The sequence below is a fragment of the Bombina bombina genome, chromosome 4 (genome assembly GCF_027579735.1).
Source record: "Bombina bombina isolate aBomBom1 chromosome 4, aBomBom1.pri, whole genome shotgun sequence".
NCBI lineage: Eukaryota > Metazoa > Chordata > Amphibia > Anura > Bombinatoridae > Bombina > Bombina bombina.
The window spans coordinates 557,537,108-557,558,580 of NC_069502.1; the positions used below are offsets into that span (position 1 = coordinate 557,537,108).

At 42.0% G+C, this 21,473-nt stretch overlaps 1 protein-coding gene across 2 annotated transcripts in view; it reads left to right on the forward strand.

Annotated features, from left to right (window-relative positions):
* Positions 1–21,473, forward strand: part of ZNF292 (zinc finger protein 292) — a 404,138-nt gene that overhangs the window by 310,951 nt on the left and 71,714 nt on the right. For both annotated transcript variants that reach the window (XM_053710508.1, XM_053710509.1), the window contains one exon: positions 9,792–9,928. In XM_053710508.1, coding sequence (XP_053566483.1) covers positions 9,792–9,928 — 137 coding nt within the window. The remainder of the gene's footprint in view (positions 1–9,791; positions 9,929–21,473) is intronic.

Below are 21,473 nucleotides of genomic sequence, written 5' to 3' on the forward strand. Positions count from 1 at the left end.
TATCAGGTAAGCATAAATTATGTTTTTCTCTCACGCATCCCAGCAAATCCAGTAAAGGCTCAGGCTTTCCTGAAGTGTGTTTCAGACCTGGAGTTTTCAGGGGCAATCATGCCAGTTCCGTTTCAGGAACAGGGTGTGGGGTTTTATTCAAATCTCTTCATTGTCCCAAAGAAAGAACATTCATTCAGACCAGTTCTGGATCTGAAAATTTTGAATCGTTATGTAAGAGTACCAACTTTCAAAATGGTGACTATAAGGACTATTCTGCCTTTTGTTCAGCAAGGGCATTATATATCCACAATAGACTTGTAGTATGTATATCTTCATATTCCGATTCATCCAGATCATTATCAGTTTCTGAGATTCTCTGTTCTAGACAAGCATTACCAATTTGTTGCTCTTCCTTTTGGCCTAGCAACAGCTCTAAGAATCTTTTCCAAGGTTCTCAGTGCCCTACTCTCTGTAATCAGAGAGCGGGGTATTGCGGTGTTTCCTTATTTGGACAATATTTTGGTACTAGCTCAGTCTTTACATTCTGCAGAATCTCACACAAATCAACTAGTGTTGTTCCTTCAAAAACATGGTTGGAGGATCAATTTACCAAAAAGTTCTTTGATTCCTCAGACAAGGGTCACCTTTTTAGGTTTCCAGATAGATTGTGTCCATGACTCTGTCTCTAACAGACAAGAGATGTTTAAAATTGGTTTCAGCCTGTCTGGACCTTCAGTCTCAGTCATTCCCTTTAGTAGCTATGTGCATGGAAGTTTTAGGTCTCATGACTGCAGCATCGGACGTGATCCCCTTTGCTCGTTTTTACACGAGACCTCTTCAGCTTTGTATGCTGAACCAATGGTGCAGGGATTATACAAAGATATCACAATTAATATCCTTAAATCCCAATGTTCGACTATATCTGACTTGGTGGTTAGATCACCATCGTATAGTTCAAGGGGCCTCTTTTGTTCGTCCAACCTGGACTGTGATCACAACAGATGCGAGTCTTTCAGGTTGGGGAGCTGTTTGGGGATCTCTGACAGCACAAGAGTTTGGAAATCTCAAGAGGCGAGATTACCAATCAATATTTTGGATTTTCAGGGCTCTTCAGATTTGGCCTCTGTTGAACAGAGAACCATTCATTTGTTTTTAGACAGACTATATCACAACTGTGGCATATGTCAGTCATCAGGGTGGTTCTCACAGTCCTGCAAGCTATGAAAGAAATATCTTGGATACTTGCTTGGGCGGAATCCAGCTCCTGTCTAATTTCTGTGGTTCATATCCCAGGTATAGACAATTGGGAAGCGGATTATCTCAGCCGTCAGACTTTACATCCAGGGGAGTGGTCGCTCCATCCAGATGTGTTTTCTCAGATTGTTCAGATGTGGGGTCTTCCAGAAATAGATCTGATGGCTTCCCATCTTAACAAACTACCCAGGTACCTGTCCAGGTCCAGGGATCCTCAGGCGGAAGCAGTGGATGCGTTGACACTTCCTTGGTGTTATCAACCTGTTTATATTTTCCCGCCTCTAGTTCTTGTTCCAAGTGTGATCTCCAAAATCATCATGGAGCAATAGTTTGTGTTGCTGGTGGCTCCAGCATGGCCTCACAGGTTTTGGTATGCAGATCTTGTTCGGATATCCAGTTGCCAACCTTGGCCACTTCCATTAAGGCCGGACCTTCTGTCTCAAGGTCCATTTTTTCCATCAGGATCTCAAATCATTAAATTTGAAGGTATGGAAATTGAACCGCCTAGTGCTTAGTCATAGAGGTTTCTCTGACTCGGTGATTAATACTATGTTACAGGATCATAAATCTGTTTCTAGAAAGATTTATTATCGAGTTTGGAAGATTTATATTTCTCCAACATAGGTGTGTCCGGTCCACGGCGTCATCCTTACTTGTGGGATATTCTCCTCCCCAACAGGAAATGGCAAAGAGCCCAGCAAAGCTGGTCACATGATCCCTCCTAGGCTCCGCCTACCCCAGTCATTCTCTTTGCCGTTGTACAGGCAACATCTCCACGGAGATGGCTTAGAGTTTTTTTTTTAGTGTTTAACTGTAGTTTTTATTATTCAATCAAGAGTTTGTTATTTTGAAATAGTGCTGGTATGTACTATTTACTCAGAAACAGAAAAGAGATGAAGATTTCTGTTTGTATGAGGAAAATGATTTTAGCAACCGTCACTAAAATCCATGGCTGTTCCACACAGGACTGTTGAGAGCAATTAACTTCAGTTGGGGGAACAGTGTGCAGTCTCTTGCTGCTTGAGGTATGACACATTCTAACAAGACGATGTAATGCTGGAAGCTGTCATTTTCCCTATGGGATCCGGTAAGCCATGTTTATTGCGATCGTAAATAAGGGCTTCACAAGGGCTTATTAAAACTGTAGACTTTTTTTGGGCTAAATCGATTCATTATTAACACATATTTAGCCTTGAGGAATCATTTTATCTGGGTATTTTGATATAATAATATCGGCAGGCACTGGTTTAGACACCTTATTCTTTAGGGGCTTCCCCAAAGCATAAGCAGAGCCTCATTTTCGCGCCGGTGTTGCGCACTTGTTTTTGAGAGGCATGGCATGCAGTCGCATGTGAGAGGAGCTCTGATACTTAGAAAAGACTTTCTGAAGGCGTCATTTGGTATCGTATTCCCCTTTGGGCTTGGTTGGGTCTCAGCAAAGCAGATACCAGGGACTGTAAAGGGGTTAAAGTTCAAAACGGCTCCGGTTCCGTTATTTTAAGGGTTAAAGCTTCCAAATTTGGTGTGCAATACTTTTAAGGCTTTAAGACACTGTGGTGAAAATTTGGTGAATTTTGAACAATTCCTTCATGTTTTTTCGCAATTGCAGTAATAAAGTGTGTTCAGTTTAAAATTTAAAGTGACAGTAACGGTTTTATTTTAAAACGTTTTTTGTACTTTGTTATCAAGTTTATGCCTGTTTAACATGTCTGAACTACCAGATAGACTGTGTTCTGAATGTGGGGAAGCCAGAATTCCTATTCATTTAAATAAATGTGATTTATGTGATAATGACAATGATGCCCAAGATGATTCCTCAAGTGAGGGGAGTAAGCATGGTACTGCATCATTCCCTCCTTCGTCTACACGAGTCTTGCCCACTCAGGAGGCCCCTAGTACATCTAGCGCGCCAATACTCCTTACTATGCAACAATTAACGGCTGTAATGGATAATTCTGTCAAAAACATTTTAGCCAAAATGAACACTTATCAGCGTAAGCGCGGCTGCTCTGTTTTAGATACTGAAGAGCATGACGACGCTGATAATAATATTTCTGAAGGGCCCCTAACCCAGTCTGATGGGGCCAGGGAGGTTTTGTCTGAGGGAGAAATTACTGATTCAGGGAACATTTCTCAACAGGCTGAACCTGATGTGATTGCATTTAAATTTAAGTTGGAACATCTCCGCATTCTGCTTAAGGAGGTATTATCCACTCTGGATGATTGTGACAAGTTGGTCATCCCAGAGAAACTTTGTAAAATGGACAAGTTCCTAGAGGTGCCGGGGCTCCCAGAAGCTTTTCCTATACCCAAGCGGGTGGCGGACATTGTTAATAAAGAATGGGAAAGGCCCGGTATTCCTTTCGTCCCTCCCCCCATATTTAAAAAATTGTTTCCTATGGTCGACCCCAGAAAGGACTTATGGCAGACAGTCCCCAAGGTCGAGGGAGCGGTTTCCACTTTAAACAAACGCACCACTATACCCATAGAGGATAGTTGTGCTTTCAAAGATCCTATGGATAAAAAATTAGAAGGTTTGCTTAAAAAAATGTTTGTTCAGCAAGGTTACCTTCTACAACCAATTTCATGCATTGTCCCTGTCGCTACAGCCGCATGTTTCTGGTTCGATGATCTGATAAGAGCGGTCGATAGTGATTCTCCTCCTTTGGAGGAGATTATGGACAGAATCAATGCTCTCAAATTGGCTAATTCTTTCACCCTAGACGCCACTTTGCAATTGGCTAGGTTAGCGGCTAAGAATTCTGGGTTTGCTATTGTGGCGCGCAGAGCGCTTTGGTTGAAATCTTGGTCGGCTGATGCGTCTTCCAAGAACAAGCTACTTAACATTCCTTTCAAGGGGAAAACGCTGTTTGGCCCTGACTTGAAAGAGATTATCTCTGATATCACTGGGGGTAAGGGCCACGCCCTTCCTCAGGATCGGCCTTTCAAGGCAAAAAATAAACCTAATTTTCGTCCCTTTCGTAGAAACGGACCAGCCCAAGGTGCTACGTCCTCTAAGCAAGAGGGTAATACTTCTCAAGCCAAGCCAGCTTGGAGACCAATGCAAGGCTGGAACAAGGGAAAGCAGGCCAAGAAACCTGCCACTGCTACCAAGACAGCATGAAATGTTGGCCCCCGATCCGGGACCGGATCTGGTGGGGGGCAGACTCTCTCTCTTCGCTCAGGCTTGGGCAAGAGATGTTCTGGATCCTTGGGCGCTAGAAATAGTCTCCCAAGGTTATCTTCTGGAATTCAAGGGACTTCCCCCAAGGGGGAGGTTCCACAGGTCTCAGTTGTCTTCAGACCACATAAAAAGACAGGCATTCTTACATTGTGTAGAAGACCTGTTAAAAATGGGAGTGATTCATCCTGTTCCATTAAGAGAACAAGGGATGGGGTTCTACTCCAATCTGTTCATAGTTCCCAAAAAAGAGGGAACGTTCAGACCAATCTTAGATCTCAAGATCTTAAACAAGTTTCTCAAGGTTCCATCGTTCAAGATGGAAACCATTCGAACTATTCTTCCTTCCATCCAGGAAGGTCAATTCATGACCACGGTGGATTTAAAGGATGCGTATCTACATATTCCTATCCACAAGGAACATCATCGGTTCCTAAGGTTCGCATTCCTGGACAAACATTACCAGTTCGTGGCGCTTCCTTTCGGATTAGCCACTGCTCCAAGGATTTTCACAAAGGTACTAGGGTCCCTTCTAGCTGTGCTAAGACCAAGGGGCATTGCTGTAGTACCTTACTTGGACGACATTCTGATTCAAGCGTCGTCCCTTCCTCAAGCAAAGGCTCACACGGACATTGTCCTGGCCTTTCTCAGATCTCACGGATGGAACGTGAACGTGGAAAAGAGTTCTCTATCCCCGTCAACAAGGGTTCCCTTCTTGGGAACAATAATAGACTCCTTAGAAATGAGGATTTTTCTGACAGAGGCCAGAAAAACAAAGCTTCTAGACTCTTGTCGGATACTTCATTCCGTTCCTCTTCCTTCCATAGCTCAGTGCATGGAAGTGATCGGGTTGATGGTAGCGGCAATGGACATAGTTCCTTTTGCGCGCATTCATCTAAGACCATTACAACTGTGCATGCTCAGTCAGTGGAATGGGGACTATACAGACTTGTCTCCGAAGATACAAGTAAATCAGAGGACCAGAGACTCACTCCGTTGGTGGCTGTCCCTGGACAACCTGTCACAAGGGATGACATTCCGCAGACCAGAGTGGGTCATTGTCACGACCGACGCCAGTCTGATGGGCTGGGGCGCGGTCTGGGGATCCCTGAAAGCTCAGGGTCTTTGGTCTCGGGAAGAATCTCTTCTACCGATAAATATTCTGGAACTGAGAGCGATATTCAATGCTCTCAAGGCTTGGCCTCAGCTAGCGAGGGCCAAGTTCATACGGTTTCAATCAGACAACATGACAACTGTTGCGTACATCAACCATCAGGGGGGAACAAGGAGTTCCCTAGCGATGGAAGAAGTGACCAAAATCATTCTATGGGCGGAGTCTCACTCCTGCCACCTGTCTGCTATCCACATCCCAGGAGTGGAAAATTGGGAAGCGGATTTTCTGAGTCGTCAGACATTGCATCCGGGGGAGTGGGAACTCCATCCGGAAATCTTTGCCCAAGTCACTCAGCTGTGGGGCATTCCAGACATGGATCTGATGGCCTCTCGTCAGAACTTCAAAGTTCCTTGCTACGGGTCCAGATCCAGGGATCCCAAGGCGGCTCTAGTGGATGCACTAGTAGCACCTTGGACCTTCAAACTAGCTTATGTGTTCCCGCCGTTTCCTCTCATCCCCAGGCTGGTAGCCAGGATCAATCAGGAGAGGGCGTCGGTGATCTTGATAGCTCCTGCGTGGCCACGCAGGACTTGGTATGCAGATCTGGTGAATATGTCATCGGCTCCACCTTGGAAGCTACCTTTGAGACGAGACCTTCTTGTTCAGGGTCCGTTCGAACATCCGAATCTGGTTTCACTCCAGCTGACTGCTTGGAGATTGAACGCTTGATTTTATCGAAGCGAGGGTTCTCAGATTCTGTTATTGATACTCTTGTTCAGGCCAGAAAGCCTGTAACTAGAAAGATTTACCACAAAATTTGGAAAAAATATATCTGTTGGTGTGAATCTAAAGGATTCTCTTGGGACAAGGTTAAGATTCCTAGGATTCTATCCTTCCTTCAAGAAGGATTGGAAAAAGGATTATCTGCAAGTTCCCTGAAGGGACAGATTTCTGCCTTGTCGGTGTTACTTCACAAAAAACTGGCTGCTGTGCCAGATGTTCAAGCCTTTGTTCAGGCTCTGGTTAGAATTAAGCCTGTTTACAAACCTTTGACTCCTCCTTGGAGTCTCAATTTAGTTCTTTCAGTTCTTCAGGGGGTTCCGTTTGAACCCTTGCATTCCGTTGATATTAAGTTATTATCTTGGAAAGTTTTGTTTTTAGTTGCAATTTCTTCTGCCAGAAGAGTTTCAGAATTATCTGCTCTGCTGTGTTCTCCTCCTTATCTGGTGTTCCATGCAGATAAGGTGGTTTTACGTACTAAACCTGGTTTTCTTCCAAAGGTTGTTTCTAACAAAAACATTAACCAGGAGATTATCGTACCTTCTCTGTGTCCGAAACCAGTTTCAAAGAAGGAACGTTTGTTGCACAATTTGGATGTTGTTCGCGCTCTAAAATTCTATTTAGATGCTACAAAGGATTTTAGACAAACATCTTCCTTGTTTGTTGTTTATTCTGGTAAAAGGAGAGGTCAAAAAGCAACTTCTACCTCTCTCTCTTTTTGGATTAAAAGCATCATCAGATTGGCTCACGAGACTGCCGGACGGCAGCCTCCCGAAAGAATCACAGCTCATTCCACTAGGGCTGTGGCTTCCACATGGGCCTTCAAGAACGAGGCTTCTGTTGATCAGATATGTAGGGCAGCGACTTGGTCTTCACTGCACACTTTTACCAAATTTTACAAGTTTGATACTTTTGCTTCTTCTGAGGCTATTTTTGGGAGAAAGGTTTTGCAAGCCGTGGTGCCTTCCATTTAGGTGACCTGATTTGCTCCCTCCCTTCATCCGTGTCCTAAAGCTTTGGTATTGGTTCCCACAAGTAAGGATGACGCCGTGGACCGGACACACCTATGTTGGAGAAAACAGAATTTATGTTTACCTGATAAATTACTTTCTCCAACGGTGTGTCCGGTCCACGGCCCGCCCTGGTTTTTTTAATCAGGTCTGATAATTTATTTTCTTTAACTACAGTCACCACGGTACCATATGGTTTCTCCTATGCAAATATTCCTCCTTAACGTCGGTCGAATGACTGGGGTAGGCGGAGCCTAGGAGGGATCATGTGACCAGCTTTGCTGGGCTCTTTGCCATTTCCTGTTGGGGAGGAGAATATCCCACAAGTAAGGATGACGCCGTGGACCGGACACACCGTTGGAGAAAGTAATTTATCAGGTAAACATAAATTCTGTTTTCATGGTATTCTTCTCATAAATTCTCATGGCATTCTTTCAGAATTCCTAGAATTTGAGTTTCTTCAGGATGGTTTGGATAAGGGTTTGTCTGGAAGTTCCTTGAAGGGACAAATCTCTGCTCTTTCTGTTTTATTTCCTGATGTTTACTGTTATGTACAGGCTTTGGTTCGTATAAAGCCTGTCATTAAATCAATCTCTCCTCCGAATCTTAATTTGGTTTTGAAGGCTTTACAGGCTCCTCCTTTTGAGCCTATGCATTCTTTGGACCTTAAACTACTTTCTTGGAAAGTGTTGTTCCTTTTGGCCATCTCTTCTGCTAGAAGAGTTTCTGAATTATCTGTTCTTTCTTGTGAGTCTCTCCTTTTCTGATATTTAATCAGGATACGGCGGTTTTGCAGACTTCATTTAAATTATTGCCTAAGGTTGTGAATTCTAACAACATTAATAGAGAAATTGTTGTTCCTTCCTTGTGTCCTAATCCCAAGAATTCTTTGGAGGGATCCTTACATTCTTTGGATGTGGTAAGAGCTTTGAAATATTATGTTGAAGCTACTAAAGATTTCAGGAAGACTTCTAGTCTATATGTTATCTTTTCTGGTTCTAGGAAAGGTCAGAAGGCTTCTGCTGTTTCCTTGGCTTCGTGGTTAAAGCTTTTGATTCATCAAGCTTATTTGGAGTCTGGTCAAGCCCCGCCTCAGAGAATTACAGCTCATTCTTCTAGATCAGTCTCCACTTCATGGGCTTTTAAGAATGAAGCTTCAGTTGATCAGATTTGTAAAGCAGCAACTTGGTCTTTGCATACATTTTACTAAATTCTACCATTTTGATGTATTTGCTTCTTCAGAAGCAGTTTTTGGTAGAAAAGTTCTTCAGGCAGCTGTTTCAGTTTGATTCTTCTGCTTATGTGTTAAGTTTTTTTTTTCTTTTCATTTATGAGAATAAACTTATATTTTGGGTTGTGGATTCATTTTTTTCAGCGGAAAATGGCTGTTTTTATTTTATCCCTCCCTCTCTAGTGACTCTTGCGTGGAGTTCCACATCTTGGGTATTGCTATCCCATACGTCACTAGCTCATGGACTCTTGCCAATTACATGAAAGAAAACATAATTTATGTAAGAATTTACCTGATATATTCATTTCTTTCATATTGGCAAGAGTCCATGAGGCCCACCCTTTTTATGGTGGTTATGATTTTTTTGTATAAAGCACAATTATTTCCAAATTCCTTTTGTTGATGCTTTTTACTCCTTTCTTTATCACCCCATTACTTGGCTTTTCGTTAAACTGAATTGTGGGTGTGGTGAGGGGTGTATTTATAGGCATTTTGAGGTTTGGGAAACTTTGCCCCTCCTGGTAGGATTGTATATCCTATACGTGTCTTGCTCATGGACTCTTGCCAATATGAAAGAAATGAATTTATCATGTAAGTTCTTACATAAATTATGTTTTCAAAAGTTAGTGGCAAGTTATTTTTAAGGAACAGAAGCATCCCTGCATGTTCAGCTATAGGTCTGTTTCTTTTATCAGTAAGGACGTTTGACGCTAAGCTGAACAGTCTTTTTCTTTCCACACTACTGCATAGGGCAGATAGATATTTTTGGGCCATTAAATCCGTTTATTAACTGCCCAGTACTTCAGGGGTTTGTTTGAATGACAAGTTAGGCTTAGTAACAGCTTTTGGAGCACTGCTCTCAGACGTACAATAATACAAATAACAGCAATTTTTATTGGCAGAACAGAAGTGAACAATTTTTAGTTAAGTCTCCACTCAAGCTTAAAATGAAATGGCGTATGGGTAAGATCGGGAGGTATCGGATTAAGTATTGGTGCATTTGCACGAGTAAAAATACTGGTGCCAGTACTTGGTATAGGTACTGTTACTAGTATTGGTGCAACCCTACTTAAATGGATACTAAACACAATTTTTTTTCTTTCATTAATCAGAGCATGCAATTTTGAACATCTTTCTAATTTACTCCTATTTTTTCTTTGTTCACAACTCTACGGAATATCTATAGCTCATTGTTAGTATTTTTTGTTAATGATTTAATATTGTTTTTAGATTGCCAAAGTTGATTGCAAAGATGCACTGGATATGATCTGTAATCTGGAATCAGAAGGGGATGAGCAGACCTCACTCATATTATGTGCAGCTTTTCTGTCTCGTCAGCTGCAGTTTGGAGAGATGTACTGTGCTTGGTATGTTTTTTTTTTTTTTTTGAGTATGTAACAGTAATCAATCATATTATGTTTATGCTTGCTATTATTATATTCAAAGGTTGCCCCTTACATTCAACACCTGTTTGGAGTTATAGTAATTTAGCAGCTAATTGCAGTAACGATAAGTTATATTTGACAGCTGGAAGACTACATTGCTTGGCTTCCTCAGTTGTACCCTCTGAATAAAGCAGCTGTTGGATCAAGAGGAGATATAGATATAATCCGCCTGTAGTGCCCAGGGTGCATTCCAATGAAAAATACAGCATCAAAGAAAGAAGGCACTAACTGGGTCTTATCCTTCAATATTATTTTTTAATTCATGACGTTTCGGGGTTACCCCTGTTTTCAAACAAACATACATAACCAAATAGTGTACTCACCCAGTATATAAAGACCCTTCGTATCCTAGAGTGGCGCTGCCGACGGCATTCCCGTAAGTAGATCCTCCCCCTAAGGTTGCGTTATGTCTGTAACCATGGCAACCGGGCGCTTAGTCAGCAGCGCCTAGAAGAGAAACGTAACAAGTGAAAACAATATGGCAAAATATCTCTTTTGACACATTAGGCAGGTATACACTAGAGAAATATATTACTAAATATATACATTATCCTACAGGGAATTCAGTCCACAATCTGTACGTGAGTATCAGTCCAATCTATAATTGTGGACAGCATCATTGTTATGCATGGAGAAAACCATACGTATCTCTAGATATAGACAAGGACTATATAAACTAATTTGTTGCTACCTTAAGCAGAATATCCATATTGCCTACGATATTATACATTGTGAATTATGTCAAAAAGGCATAATATAGAAAATGCTGTAGGGCTGACCAAGTAGATTGTTTATATAAAAACACTAGATGTATTATATGTAAAACAGACCAACTAAATGGATTTTACAAAAAGCAATGTCAGTCCAGATGCACGTTAAATCCCTGTGGTGTCATGGTACCCAAAGTAAATATCAATCTAGCTTCTCACTGCAGTAAAAGTTTTGCTCTGTTCCCTCCTCGTGTTAGCGGAGGTACGTGATCTTTAATTATGTATTTTAGATCTTTGGTACTATGTTTTGCTTGGGCGAAGTGCCTCGCCACCGACTGGTCAGAATCATCCTTGTCTATCGCTTTTCTGATTGCAGACCGGTGATTTGCCATCCTCGTCCTGAGATTGTCAACAGTCTTACCCACATAAAATAGACCACAAATGCAGTGTAGTAGGTATATGATGAAATTGGTCGTGCAGGTAACACTATATTTTACTGGAATTTTTTTTGTGCCATATGGATGGTTAAAGCGGTTACCTGTTAGTCCACCACATGTGGTACAGCCCAGGCACCTGTAGCGCCCTGGTTTTCTCTGTAGCCAGTATCCTTAGTATAACAATTTCTGGGGTCAGTTTTAATTAGTTGATCTCTCAGGGAATGGGCTCTACGGTATCCCACTTTTGGTGGATCCGTAACTCCTTATCTGTGGTTAGTAAGGTCCAATTTTCCCTCATAGTCTTAATGGGATCACTTTCCAAAGTAAAGGTCATTCTATTATCATTTGTATGTTCTCTTGGTTTCACCGCCTCCTCTTGTGTGAGGTGTAGAATCTGCTCTTTACACTCATTCAGCAATCCCTTTTGGTAGCCCCTTGTGGCAAATTTATCTTCCATTTCCAATAGTTTTGTTCTTCAAGTAGGAGTCTGTATTGTTTCTGATCGTTCTTTGTCAAATTAAAGAAAAGGGAACAGTAATCTTACATTTAGGATAAAAAATAATCCCGGGTTTTGCACAAAATGCTGTAACATTTTAAATAAATGTTCACTAGACTTAATATTGCTGGTGATAGAAGAAGTCAGAAGATTATTAGAGATTAACAGAACAGAAGTTAAAAAGTATGAAGAAATGCATTTGAACAAACTGGAAGCTGAGAAAGATAAAAAATTGGATCAACAATCTGAAAGAGGAAGTGGACAGATATGAGAATGGACAGATATGAGAATTAACTCATTACCTTTAAAAATAGAAAACTTTGAGGATGTCACTAATAACTAAAAATAAAACAATTTACAGATGGCAATTAAGCCCTGAGGAACGTACAAAATACTGTATGAATAGACCATGGAGACAGAGGTATACCAGGAGAAGACCAATGGGTACTGTTGATACCTCAGGCAATAGTTCAGACTCTGACAACATCAATATAACTACAGTTCCACAGGATACCAGAAGAACAGGAATGACTGCTCGTTCAAAAAACGAGGAAGGCGGCGGATGTATACCAGGAGGGTACCTCGCCAACGGCTGGTCAGAATCACCCTTGTCTAACGCTTTTCTGATTGCAGACCGGTGATTTGCCATCCTCGTCCTGAGATGGTTAAAGCTGTTACCTGTTAGTCCACCACATGTGGTACAGCCCAGGCACCTGTACCACCCTGTTTTGCTCTGTAGCCACGTATCCTTAGTAAAACAATTTCTGGGGTCAGTTTTAATTAGTTGATCTCTCAGGGAATGGGCTCTATGGTATCCCACTCTTGGTGGATCCGTACTCTGAAAGGGTAACTCCTTATCTGTAGTTAGTTAGGTCCAATTGTCCCTCATAGTTTTAATTAGGTCACTTTTTCCCAAAGTAAAGGTAGTGGTAAACGTCATTCTAGTATCATCATTTGTATGTTCTCTTGGTTTCAGCGCCTCCTCTTGTGTGAGGTGTAGAATCTGCTCTTTACACTCATTCAGCAATCAATTTTGGTACCCCCTTGTGGCAAATTTATCTTCCATTTCCAATAGTTGTTTGTTCTTCAAGTAGGAGTCCGTATTGTTTCTTCTTGTTCTTTTCTACTGGGAAACTGGTATTGCTCTTTTTAGACTTGGACTGATCCTCACGTACAGATTGTGGACTGAATTCCCTGTAGGATAATGTATATATTTAGTAACATATTTGTCTAGTGTGTAGCTGCCTAAAGAGATATTTTGCCATATCGTTTTCACTTGTTACGTTTCTCTTCTAGGCGCTGCTGACTAAGCGTCCGGTTGCCATGGTTATGGACATTACGTAACGCAACCCTAGGGGGAAGGTTCTACTTCCGGGAACGCCGTTGGCAGCGCCGCTATGGGATACTAAGGGTCTCTCTATACTGGGTGAGTACACTATTTGTTTATGTTTGTTTGAAAGCGGTAAACGTGGGTAACCCCAAAACGTCACAATTTCAAAAATATTGACGGATAAGACCCAGTGAGTGCCTTCTTTCTTTGATGTGATATATATATTATTATTTATTATTAGCGCTGCGGAATCTGTTGGCGCTCTACAAATAACCGATAATAATAATAATATATATATATATTATTTATTTATATATATATTTTATTTATATGTATATGTGGGTGTTTCATGCGCTGTCCAATAATTGGGTGTGGGGGTTTTTTTCTCCCCCAGAACAATATTTTTGTGGAATGCCTTAAAGCTGCTATATTCTATTGTTTATATTTGATACCACTATCAAATATGAATGTTAAAGTAAGAAAGAAGGAAGAGAAAAAGCTCTAAAAGGGTCCAAGAAAGATCAATGGATATAAAATCCACTTGTAATATTCCTTGGCCAAGTATGAAGTGTAGGACTCAAAACACAGGCTGTAGTCACTAATTTGTAGAAGACAGCGTTAATGTACTGAGTTCAGAAGCTTGAAATTCCAATTTTATTAGTATATTTAATACATAAAAAAACAATAACAAAGCGCTCACAGAAGACATACAAATCAACTAAAAACCAAAACTAATTAATTTCATTTGTTTTCACTGGGTCTGGGAAAGCTGATTTGGACTAACTCTTAGAAAGTATGTGAAAGTCAGTTCCCAGACCGTATATACAAAATATTTAAAAATGAGGGAATCCAATACAAGATTCAAAATTCAATACCAAATGTTGGGATGTGGATAAAGAAGGGGAGGAAAGGAGTGTTTAAAGGTGTATGTTTAAGAATGGAGGAATGTACTGAGGCGCAATGTACTTAGTATTGTGTCCTGTTTAAAAGTTAAAACATACATACTGTATATGTGCATATAAAAACCCCTCCTGTGAAATCAGCTGCCAAACTGATACCTGATAAAAAGGAGAGCTAATCTAAATAGGTGCAGCGAAAAAGATTGATGGATGATAAAACGTAATTATCGAATTGAATAAAAAGATACTTATCTGTTTAAAAAGTTTTGGTTCGTTGGTGTATAAAATGGAAGAGCCAGAAAAAAGCGTGTACACTCATGCGTGGTGGGTTTCAGAGAAACCGTAAGTGGATCCTGTGCGCTAAACCGGAAATGACGTTTATGTATTAAAGGGACATTATACACTCATTTTTCTCTTGTAAGATGTATCGAGTCCACAGATTCATCCATACTTGTGGGATATTCTCCTTCCTAACAGGAAGTGGCAAAGAGAGCACCCACAGCAGAGCTGTCTATATAGCTCCTCCCTTAGCTCCACCCCCCAGTCATTCTCTTTGCCTGCTTAACTGCTAGGAAGGGTAAAGTGAGTGTGGTGACAAAAATGTTAGTTTTTATTTTCTCAAACAAAAGTTTATTTTAAATGGTACTGGTGTGTACTATTCACGCTCTGGCAGAAAAGGGATGAAGATTTCTGCAAGGAGGATAATGATCTTAGCACTTTGTAACTAAGATCCACTGCTGTTCCCACAGAAGCTGAGGAGTACAGGAAAACTTCAGTTGGGGGAACGGTTTGCATGCTAAGCTGCATTGAGGTATTTTCAGTCAATTTTTTTCTAGACAGACTGTGATAATTCTAGAAAAGGCTGACAATATCCCCATGAGGGAAGGGTAAGCTGTATTCAGACACTTAATAGAGAATCCCAGCTTGCATACAGGGCTCATTTGGTGCTAGTCTAGTGGCACTTATGGGAAAAAACGTTTTTGTTTATTGAAAAATTTAACGTTATTTGAGGGACTTTAGGGGGTCATTGTGGCTGATTTAAGGGTTATTAACCCACATGGCTAGTCTAGAAACACTTTGATGTGTTTCTTTTAGGCCCCACTAACATCGAGTGAGGTGGGAGGGGCCTATTTTTGCTCCTCAGTTGCGCAGTTTCTTTTACTCTGAAGACATCCAGCTGCTTCTCCAGAGGGTCCTGCTTTGTTTGAGGGCCTAAAAGAAGGTTTTTCCCCACAAATCTATCCTAAAGGGCAGGTAGGCGCCACAGCATAGCTGTGGCAAGATGCTGAACGTTTTTATACCGTTTTTTTTACATTTTGTCAATCCGGTTTTTACATTAAGGTGTTAATTGTTTATTTGGCTGGCTGTGCAAACTTACTAAGGCTTTATGATTCTACTGTAAAAATTTCGTAAAGTTTACTGCTTTTTTACACTGTTTTGCAGAGTTTGTGCATCTTTTTTTCTCTTAAAGGCACAGTACCGTTTTTTTCTAAGTATTATTTACTTTGAATAAAGTGTTTTCCAAGCTTGCTTGTTTCATTACTAGCCTGTTTAACATGTCTGACACCAAGGAAAATCCTTGTTCAATGTGTTTAGAAGCCATTGTGGAACCCCCTCTTAGAATGTGTCCCACTTGCACTGATATGTCTATAAATTATAAAGAACATATTATAGCACTTAAAAATATAGCAATAGATGATTCTCAGACAGAAGGAATTGAGGGTTTGCCATCTAGCTCTCCCCAAGTGTCACAACCAGTAATGCCCGCACAAGTGACGCCAAGTACCTCTAGTGCGTCAACTTCATTTACTTTACAAGACATGGCCACAGTTATGAATACAACCCTCACAGCGGTTTTATCTAAACTGCCTGGTTTACAAGGAAAGCGTGACAGCTCTGGGTTAAGAACACCTGCTGAGCCTTCTGACGCTTTAGTAGCCGTATCCGATATACCCTCACAATGTTCTGAAGTAGGGGTGTAAGGGATTTGCTTTCTGAGGGAGAGATTTCTGATTCAGGAAAGACGCTCCCTCAGACAAATTCTGATATGACGGCATTTAAATTTAAAGGGACAGTAAACCTTAAAAATAATGTTATATAATTCTGCACTATGTGCAGAATTATATAACATTATTTTTAAGGTTTACTGTCCCTTTAAGCTTGAACACCTCCACTTATTGCTCAGGGAGGTATTAGCGACTCTGGATGATTGTGACCCTATTGTGGTCCCAGAGAAATTGTGTAAAATTGATAAATACTTAGAGGTTCCTGTTTACACTGATGTTTTTCCAGTCCCTAAGAGGATTGTGAATATTGTTACTAAGGAGTGGGATAGACCAGGTATACCGTTCGCTCCCCATCCTGTTTTTAAGAAAATGTTTCCCATATCTGACACCATGCAGGACTCGTGGCAGATGGTTCCTAAGGTGGAGGGAGCTGTTTCTACTCTCGCTAAGCGTACAACTATACCTATCGAAGACAGTTGTGCTTTCAAGGATCCTATGAATAAAAAATTAGAGGGTCTCCTAAAGAAAATTTTTGTTCAAGGTTTTCTTCTCCAACCTATTGCGTGCATTGTTCCTGTAACTACGGCAGCTGCTTTCTGGTTCGAGGCTCTAGAAGAGGCTCTTCCGATGGAGACTCCATTAGAGGATATTATGGATAGAATTAAGGCCCTTAAATTGGCTAATTCTTTCATTGCCGATGCCGCTTTCCAATTGGCTAAATTAGCGGCAAAAAATTCAGGTTTTGCCATTTTAGCATGCAGGGCATAATGGCTTAAGTCCTGGTCTGCTGATGTGTCATCAAAATCTAAACTTTTGAACATCCCTTTCAAAGGAAAGACCCTATTCGGGCCTGAACTGAAAGAGATTATTTCAGACATCACTGGAGGGAAAGGCCACGACCTCCCTCAGGATAAAACAAATAAAATGAGGACCAAACAAAATAATTTTCATTCTTTTCGGAACTTCAAGGGTGGTCCCGCTTCAGCTTCCCCTGCTGCAAAGCAAGAGAGGAATTATGCCCAATCCAAGTCAGTCTGGAGACCTAACCAGGCTTGGAACAAAGGTAAACAGGCCAAGAAGCCTGCTGCTGCCTCCAAGACAGCATGAAGGGGTAGCCCCCGATCCAGGACCGGATCTAGTAGGGGGCAGACTCTCTCTCTCTTCGCTCAAGCTTGGGCAAGAGATGTTCACGATCCCTGGGTTTTAGAAATTGTGTCCCAGGGGATATCTTCCCAAGGGGGAGATTTCACGTTTCTCAATTGTCTGCAAACCAGACAAAGAGAGAGGCGTTCTTACGCTGTGTAGAAGACCTACATACCATGGGAGTGATCCGCCCAGTTCCAAAAGCGGAACAAGGGCTAGGTTTTTACTCAAACCTGTTTGTGGTTCCCAAAAAAGAGGGAACTTTCAGACCAATCTTGGATCTCAAAATTCTAAACAAGTTCCTTCATTCAAGATAGACTATTCGGACTATTCTACCTCTGATCCAGGAGGGTCAATATATGACTACCGTGGACTTAAAGGATGCATATCTACACATCCCTATTCACAGAGATCATCATTAATTCCTCAGATTCGCCTTTCTGGACAGGCATTACCAGTTTGTGGCCCTTCCCTTCGGGTTGGCCACGGCTCCCAGGATTTTCACAAAGGTGCTAGGGTCCCTTTTGGCGGTTTTAAGACCGCAGGGCATAGCAGTGGCGCCTTATCTAGACGACGTCTTAATTCAGGCGTCGACTTTCCAGTTAACCAAGTCTCACACGGACATCGTGTTGGCTTTTCTGAGATCTCACGGGTTGAAGGTGAACATAAAAAAAAGTTCTCTCTTCCCTCTCACAAGAGTTTCCTTCCTAGGGACTCTGATAGACTCTGTAGAAATGAAAATATTTCTGACAGAGGTCAGAAAATCAAAGCTCTTAACCACTTGCCGAGCTCTTCATTCCATTCCTTGGCCATCAGTGGCTCAGTGTATGGAGGTAATCGGACTCATGGTAGCGGCAATGGACATAGTTCCTTTTGCCCACCTACACCTCAGACCACTGCAACTGTGCATGCTCAAACAGTGGAATGGGGATTATGCAGATTTATCTCCGCAAATTCATCTGGATCAGGAGACCAGAGATTCTCTTCTCTGGTGGTTGTCTCAGGACCACCTGGCTCAGGGAATGTGTTTCCGCAGGCCAGAGTGGATTATTGTAACGACAGATGCCAGCCTGCTAGGCTGGGGTGCAGTCTGGAACTCCCTGAAAGCACAGGGCTTATGGTCTCGGGAGGAAACTCTCCTCCCGATAAACATTCTAGAACTGAGCGATCTTCAATGCGCTTCAGGCGTGGTCTCAGCTAGCTGTGGCCAAATTCATCAGATTTCAGTCAGACAACATCACGACTGTAGCTTACATCAATCACCAAGGAGGAACACGGAGTCCTCTAGCGATGATGGAACTAACCAAAATAATCCGATGGGCGTAGACTCACTCTTGCCATCTTTCAGCAATCCATATCCCAGGGGTAGTGAACTGGGAGGCGGATTTCCTAAGTCGTCAGACTTTTCATCCGGGGGAGTGGGAGCTCCATCCGGAAATATTTGCCCAGCTGACTCAGCTATGGGGCACACCAGAATTGGATCTGATGGCGTCCCGTCAGAACGCCAAGCTTCCTTGTTACGGGTCCAGGTCCTGGGATCCCCAGGCGGTACTGATAGATGCTCTAGCAGTACCTTGGTCCTTCAATCTGTCCTATGTATTTCCACCGTTTCCTCTCTTCCCACGTCTGGTTGCCAGAATCAAGCAGGAGAGAGCTTCTGTGATTCTGATTGCACCTGCGTGGCCACGCAGGACTTGGTATGCAGACCTAGTGGACATGTCATCTGTTCCACCGTGGACTCTGCCAATGAGGCAGGACCTTCTAATCCAAGGTCCATTCAAGCATCCAAATCTAATTTCTCTGCATCTGACTGCTTGGAGATTGAACGCCTGATTTTATCAAAGCATGGTTTCTGAGTCTGTCATTGATATCCCGATTCAAGCTAGAAAGCCTGTCACCAGGAAAATCTATCATAAGATTTGGTGCAGATATCTTTATTGGTGTGAATCCAAGGGTTACTCATGGAGTAAGATTAGGATTCCTAGAATATTGTCTTTTCCAAGAAGGATTGGAGAAGGGATTATCAGCTAGCTCCTTAAAAGGACAGATTTCTGCTTTGTCTATTCTTTTACACAAGCGTCTGGCAGATGTACCAGACGTTCAAGCGTTTAATCAGGCTTTAGTCAGAATCGAGCCTGTATTCAAACCTGTTGCTCCGCCATGGAGCCTGAACTTAGTTCTTAAAGTTCTTCAAGGGGTTCCGTTAGAAGCTTGATATCTATGGAATGCATAGGTTCAATCTTGGAAAGTTCTGTTTTTAGTAGCTATCTCTTCGACTCAGAGTTTCTGAGTTATCTGCTTTACAGTGTAACTTACCTTATCTTGTTTTCCATGCAGATAAGGTGGTTTTGCGTACCAATCCTGGATTCCTTCCTAAGGTTATTTCTAATAGGAATATCAATCAGGAAATGGTTGTTCCTTCGCTGTGTCCTAATCCTTCTTCAAAGAAGGAAAGTTCTACTTACAAGCAACCAAAGATTTCCATCAAACATCTTCATTGTTTGTTGTTTATTCTGGTAAGCGGAGAGGCCAAAAAGCTACGGCTACCTCTTTCTTTTTGGCTGAAAAGCATCATCCGTTTGGCTTATGAGACTTCTGGCCAGCAGCCTCCTGAAAGGATTACTGCTCATTCTACTAGAGCTGTGGCTTCCACATGGGCTTTTAGAAATGAGGCTTCTGTTAAACAGATTTGTAAGGCGGCGACTTGGTCTTCGCTTCATACTTTTTCCATATTTTACAAATTCGATACTTTTGCTTCTTCGGAGGCTATTTTTGGGAGAAAGGTTCTACAAGCAGTGGTGCCTTCCGTTTAAGGTACCTGTCTTGTCCCTCCCTTCATCTGTGTCCTAAAGCTTTGGTATTGGTATCCCACAAGTATGTAAGAAACCGTGGACTCGATACATCTTACAAGAGAAAACAGAATTTATGCTTACCTGATAAATTTATTTCTCTTGTGATGTATTGAGTCCACGGCCCGCCCTGTTTGTTTAAGACAGGTAGTATATTTTTATTTTAAAAGCTTCAGTCACCTCTGCACCCTATAGTTTCTCCTTTTTCTTCCTAGCCTTCGGTCGAATGACTGGGGGGTGGAGCTAAGGGAGGAGCTATATAGACAGCTCTGCTGTGGGTCCTCTCTTAGCCACTTCCTCTCTTTGCCACAAGTATGGATGAATCCGTGGACTCGATACATCACAAGAGAGAAATTTATCAGGTAAGCATAAATTCTGTTTTTCTTTGCATAAATGTTTTGTAGATGATCTATTTATATAGCCCATAAAGTTTTTTTTTTTTTAATGTACAGGGAGTGCAGAATTATTAGGCAAATTAGTATTTTGACCACATCATCCTCTTTATGCATGTTGTCTTACTCCAAGCTGTATAGGCTCGAAAGCCTACTACCAATTAAGCATATTAGGTGATGTGCATCTCTGTAATGAGAAGGGGTGCGGTCTAATGACATCAACACCCTATATCAGGTGTGCATAATTATTAGGCAACTTCCTTTCCTTTGGCAAAATGGGTCAAAAGAAGGACTTGACAGGCTCAGAAAAGTCAAAAATAGTGAGATATCTTGCAGAGGGATGCAGCACTCTTAAAATTGCAAAGCTTCTGAAGCGTGATCATCGAACAATCAAGCGTTTCATTCAAAATAGTCAACAGGGTCGCAAGAAGCGTGTGGAAAAACCAAGGCGCAAAATAACTGCCCATGAACTGAGAAAAGTCAAGCGTGCAGCTGCCAAGATGCCACTTGCCACCAGTTTGGCCATATTTCAGAGCTGCAACATCACTGGAGTGCACAAAAGCACAAGGTGTGCAATACTCAGAGACATGGCCAAGGTAAGAAAGGCTGAAAGACGACCACCACTGAACAAGACACACAAGCTGAAACGTCAAGACTGGGCCAAGAAATATCTCAAGACTGATTTTTCTAAGGTTTTATGGACTGATGAAATGAGAGTGAGTCTTGATGGGCCAGATGGATGGGCCCGTGGCTGGATTGGCAAAGGGCAGAGAGCTCCAGTCCGACTCAGACGCCAGCAAGGTGGAGGTGGAGTACTGGTTTGGGCTGGTATCATCAAAGATGAGCTTGTGGGGCCTTTTCGGGTTGAGGATGGAGTCAAGCTCAACTCCCAGTCCTACTGCCAGTTTCTGGAAGACACCTTCTTCAAGCAGTGGTACAGGAAGAAGTCTGCATCCTTCAAGAAAAACATGATTTTCATGCAGGACAATGCTCCATCACACGCTTCCAAGTACTCCACAGCGTGGCTGGCAAGAAAGGGTATAAAAGAAGAAAATCTAATGACATGGCCTCCTTGTTCACCTGATCTGAACCCCATTGAGAACCTGTGGTCCATCATCAAATGTGAGATTTACAAGGAGGGAAAACAGTACACCTCTCTGAACAGTGTCTGGGAGGCTGTGGTTGCTGCTGCACGCAATGTTGAT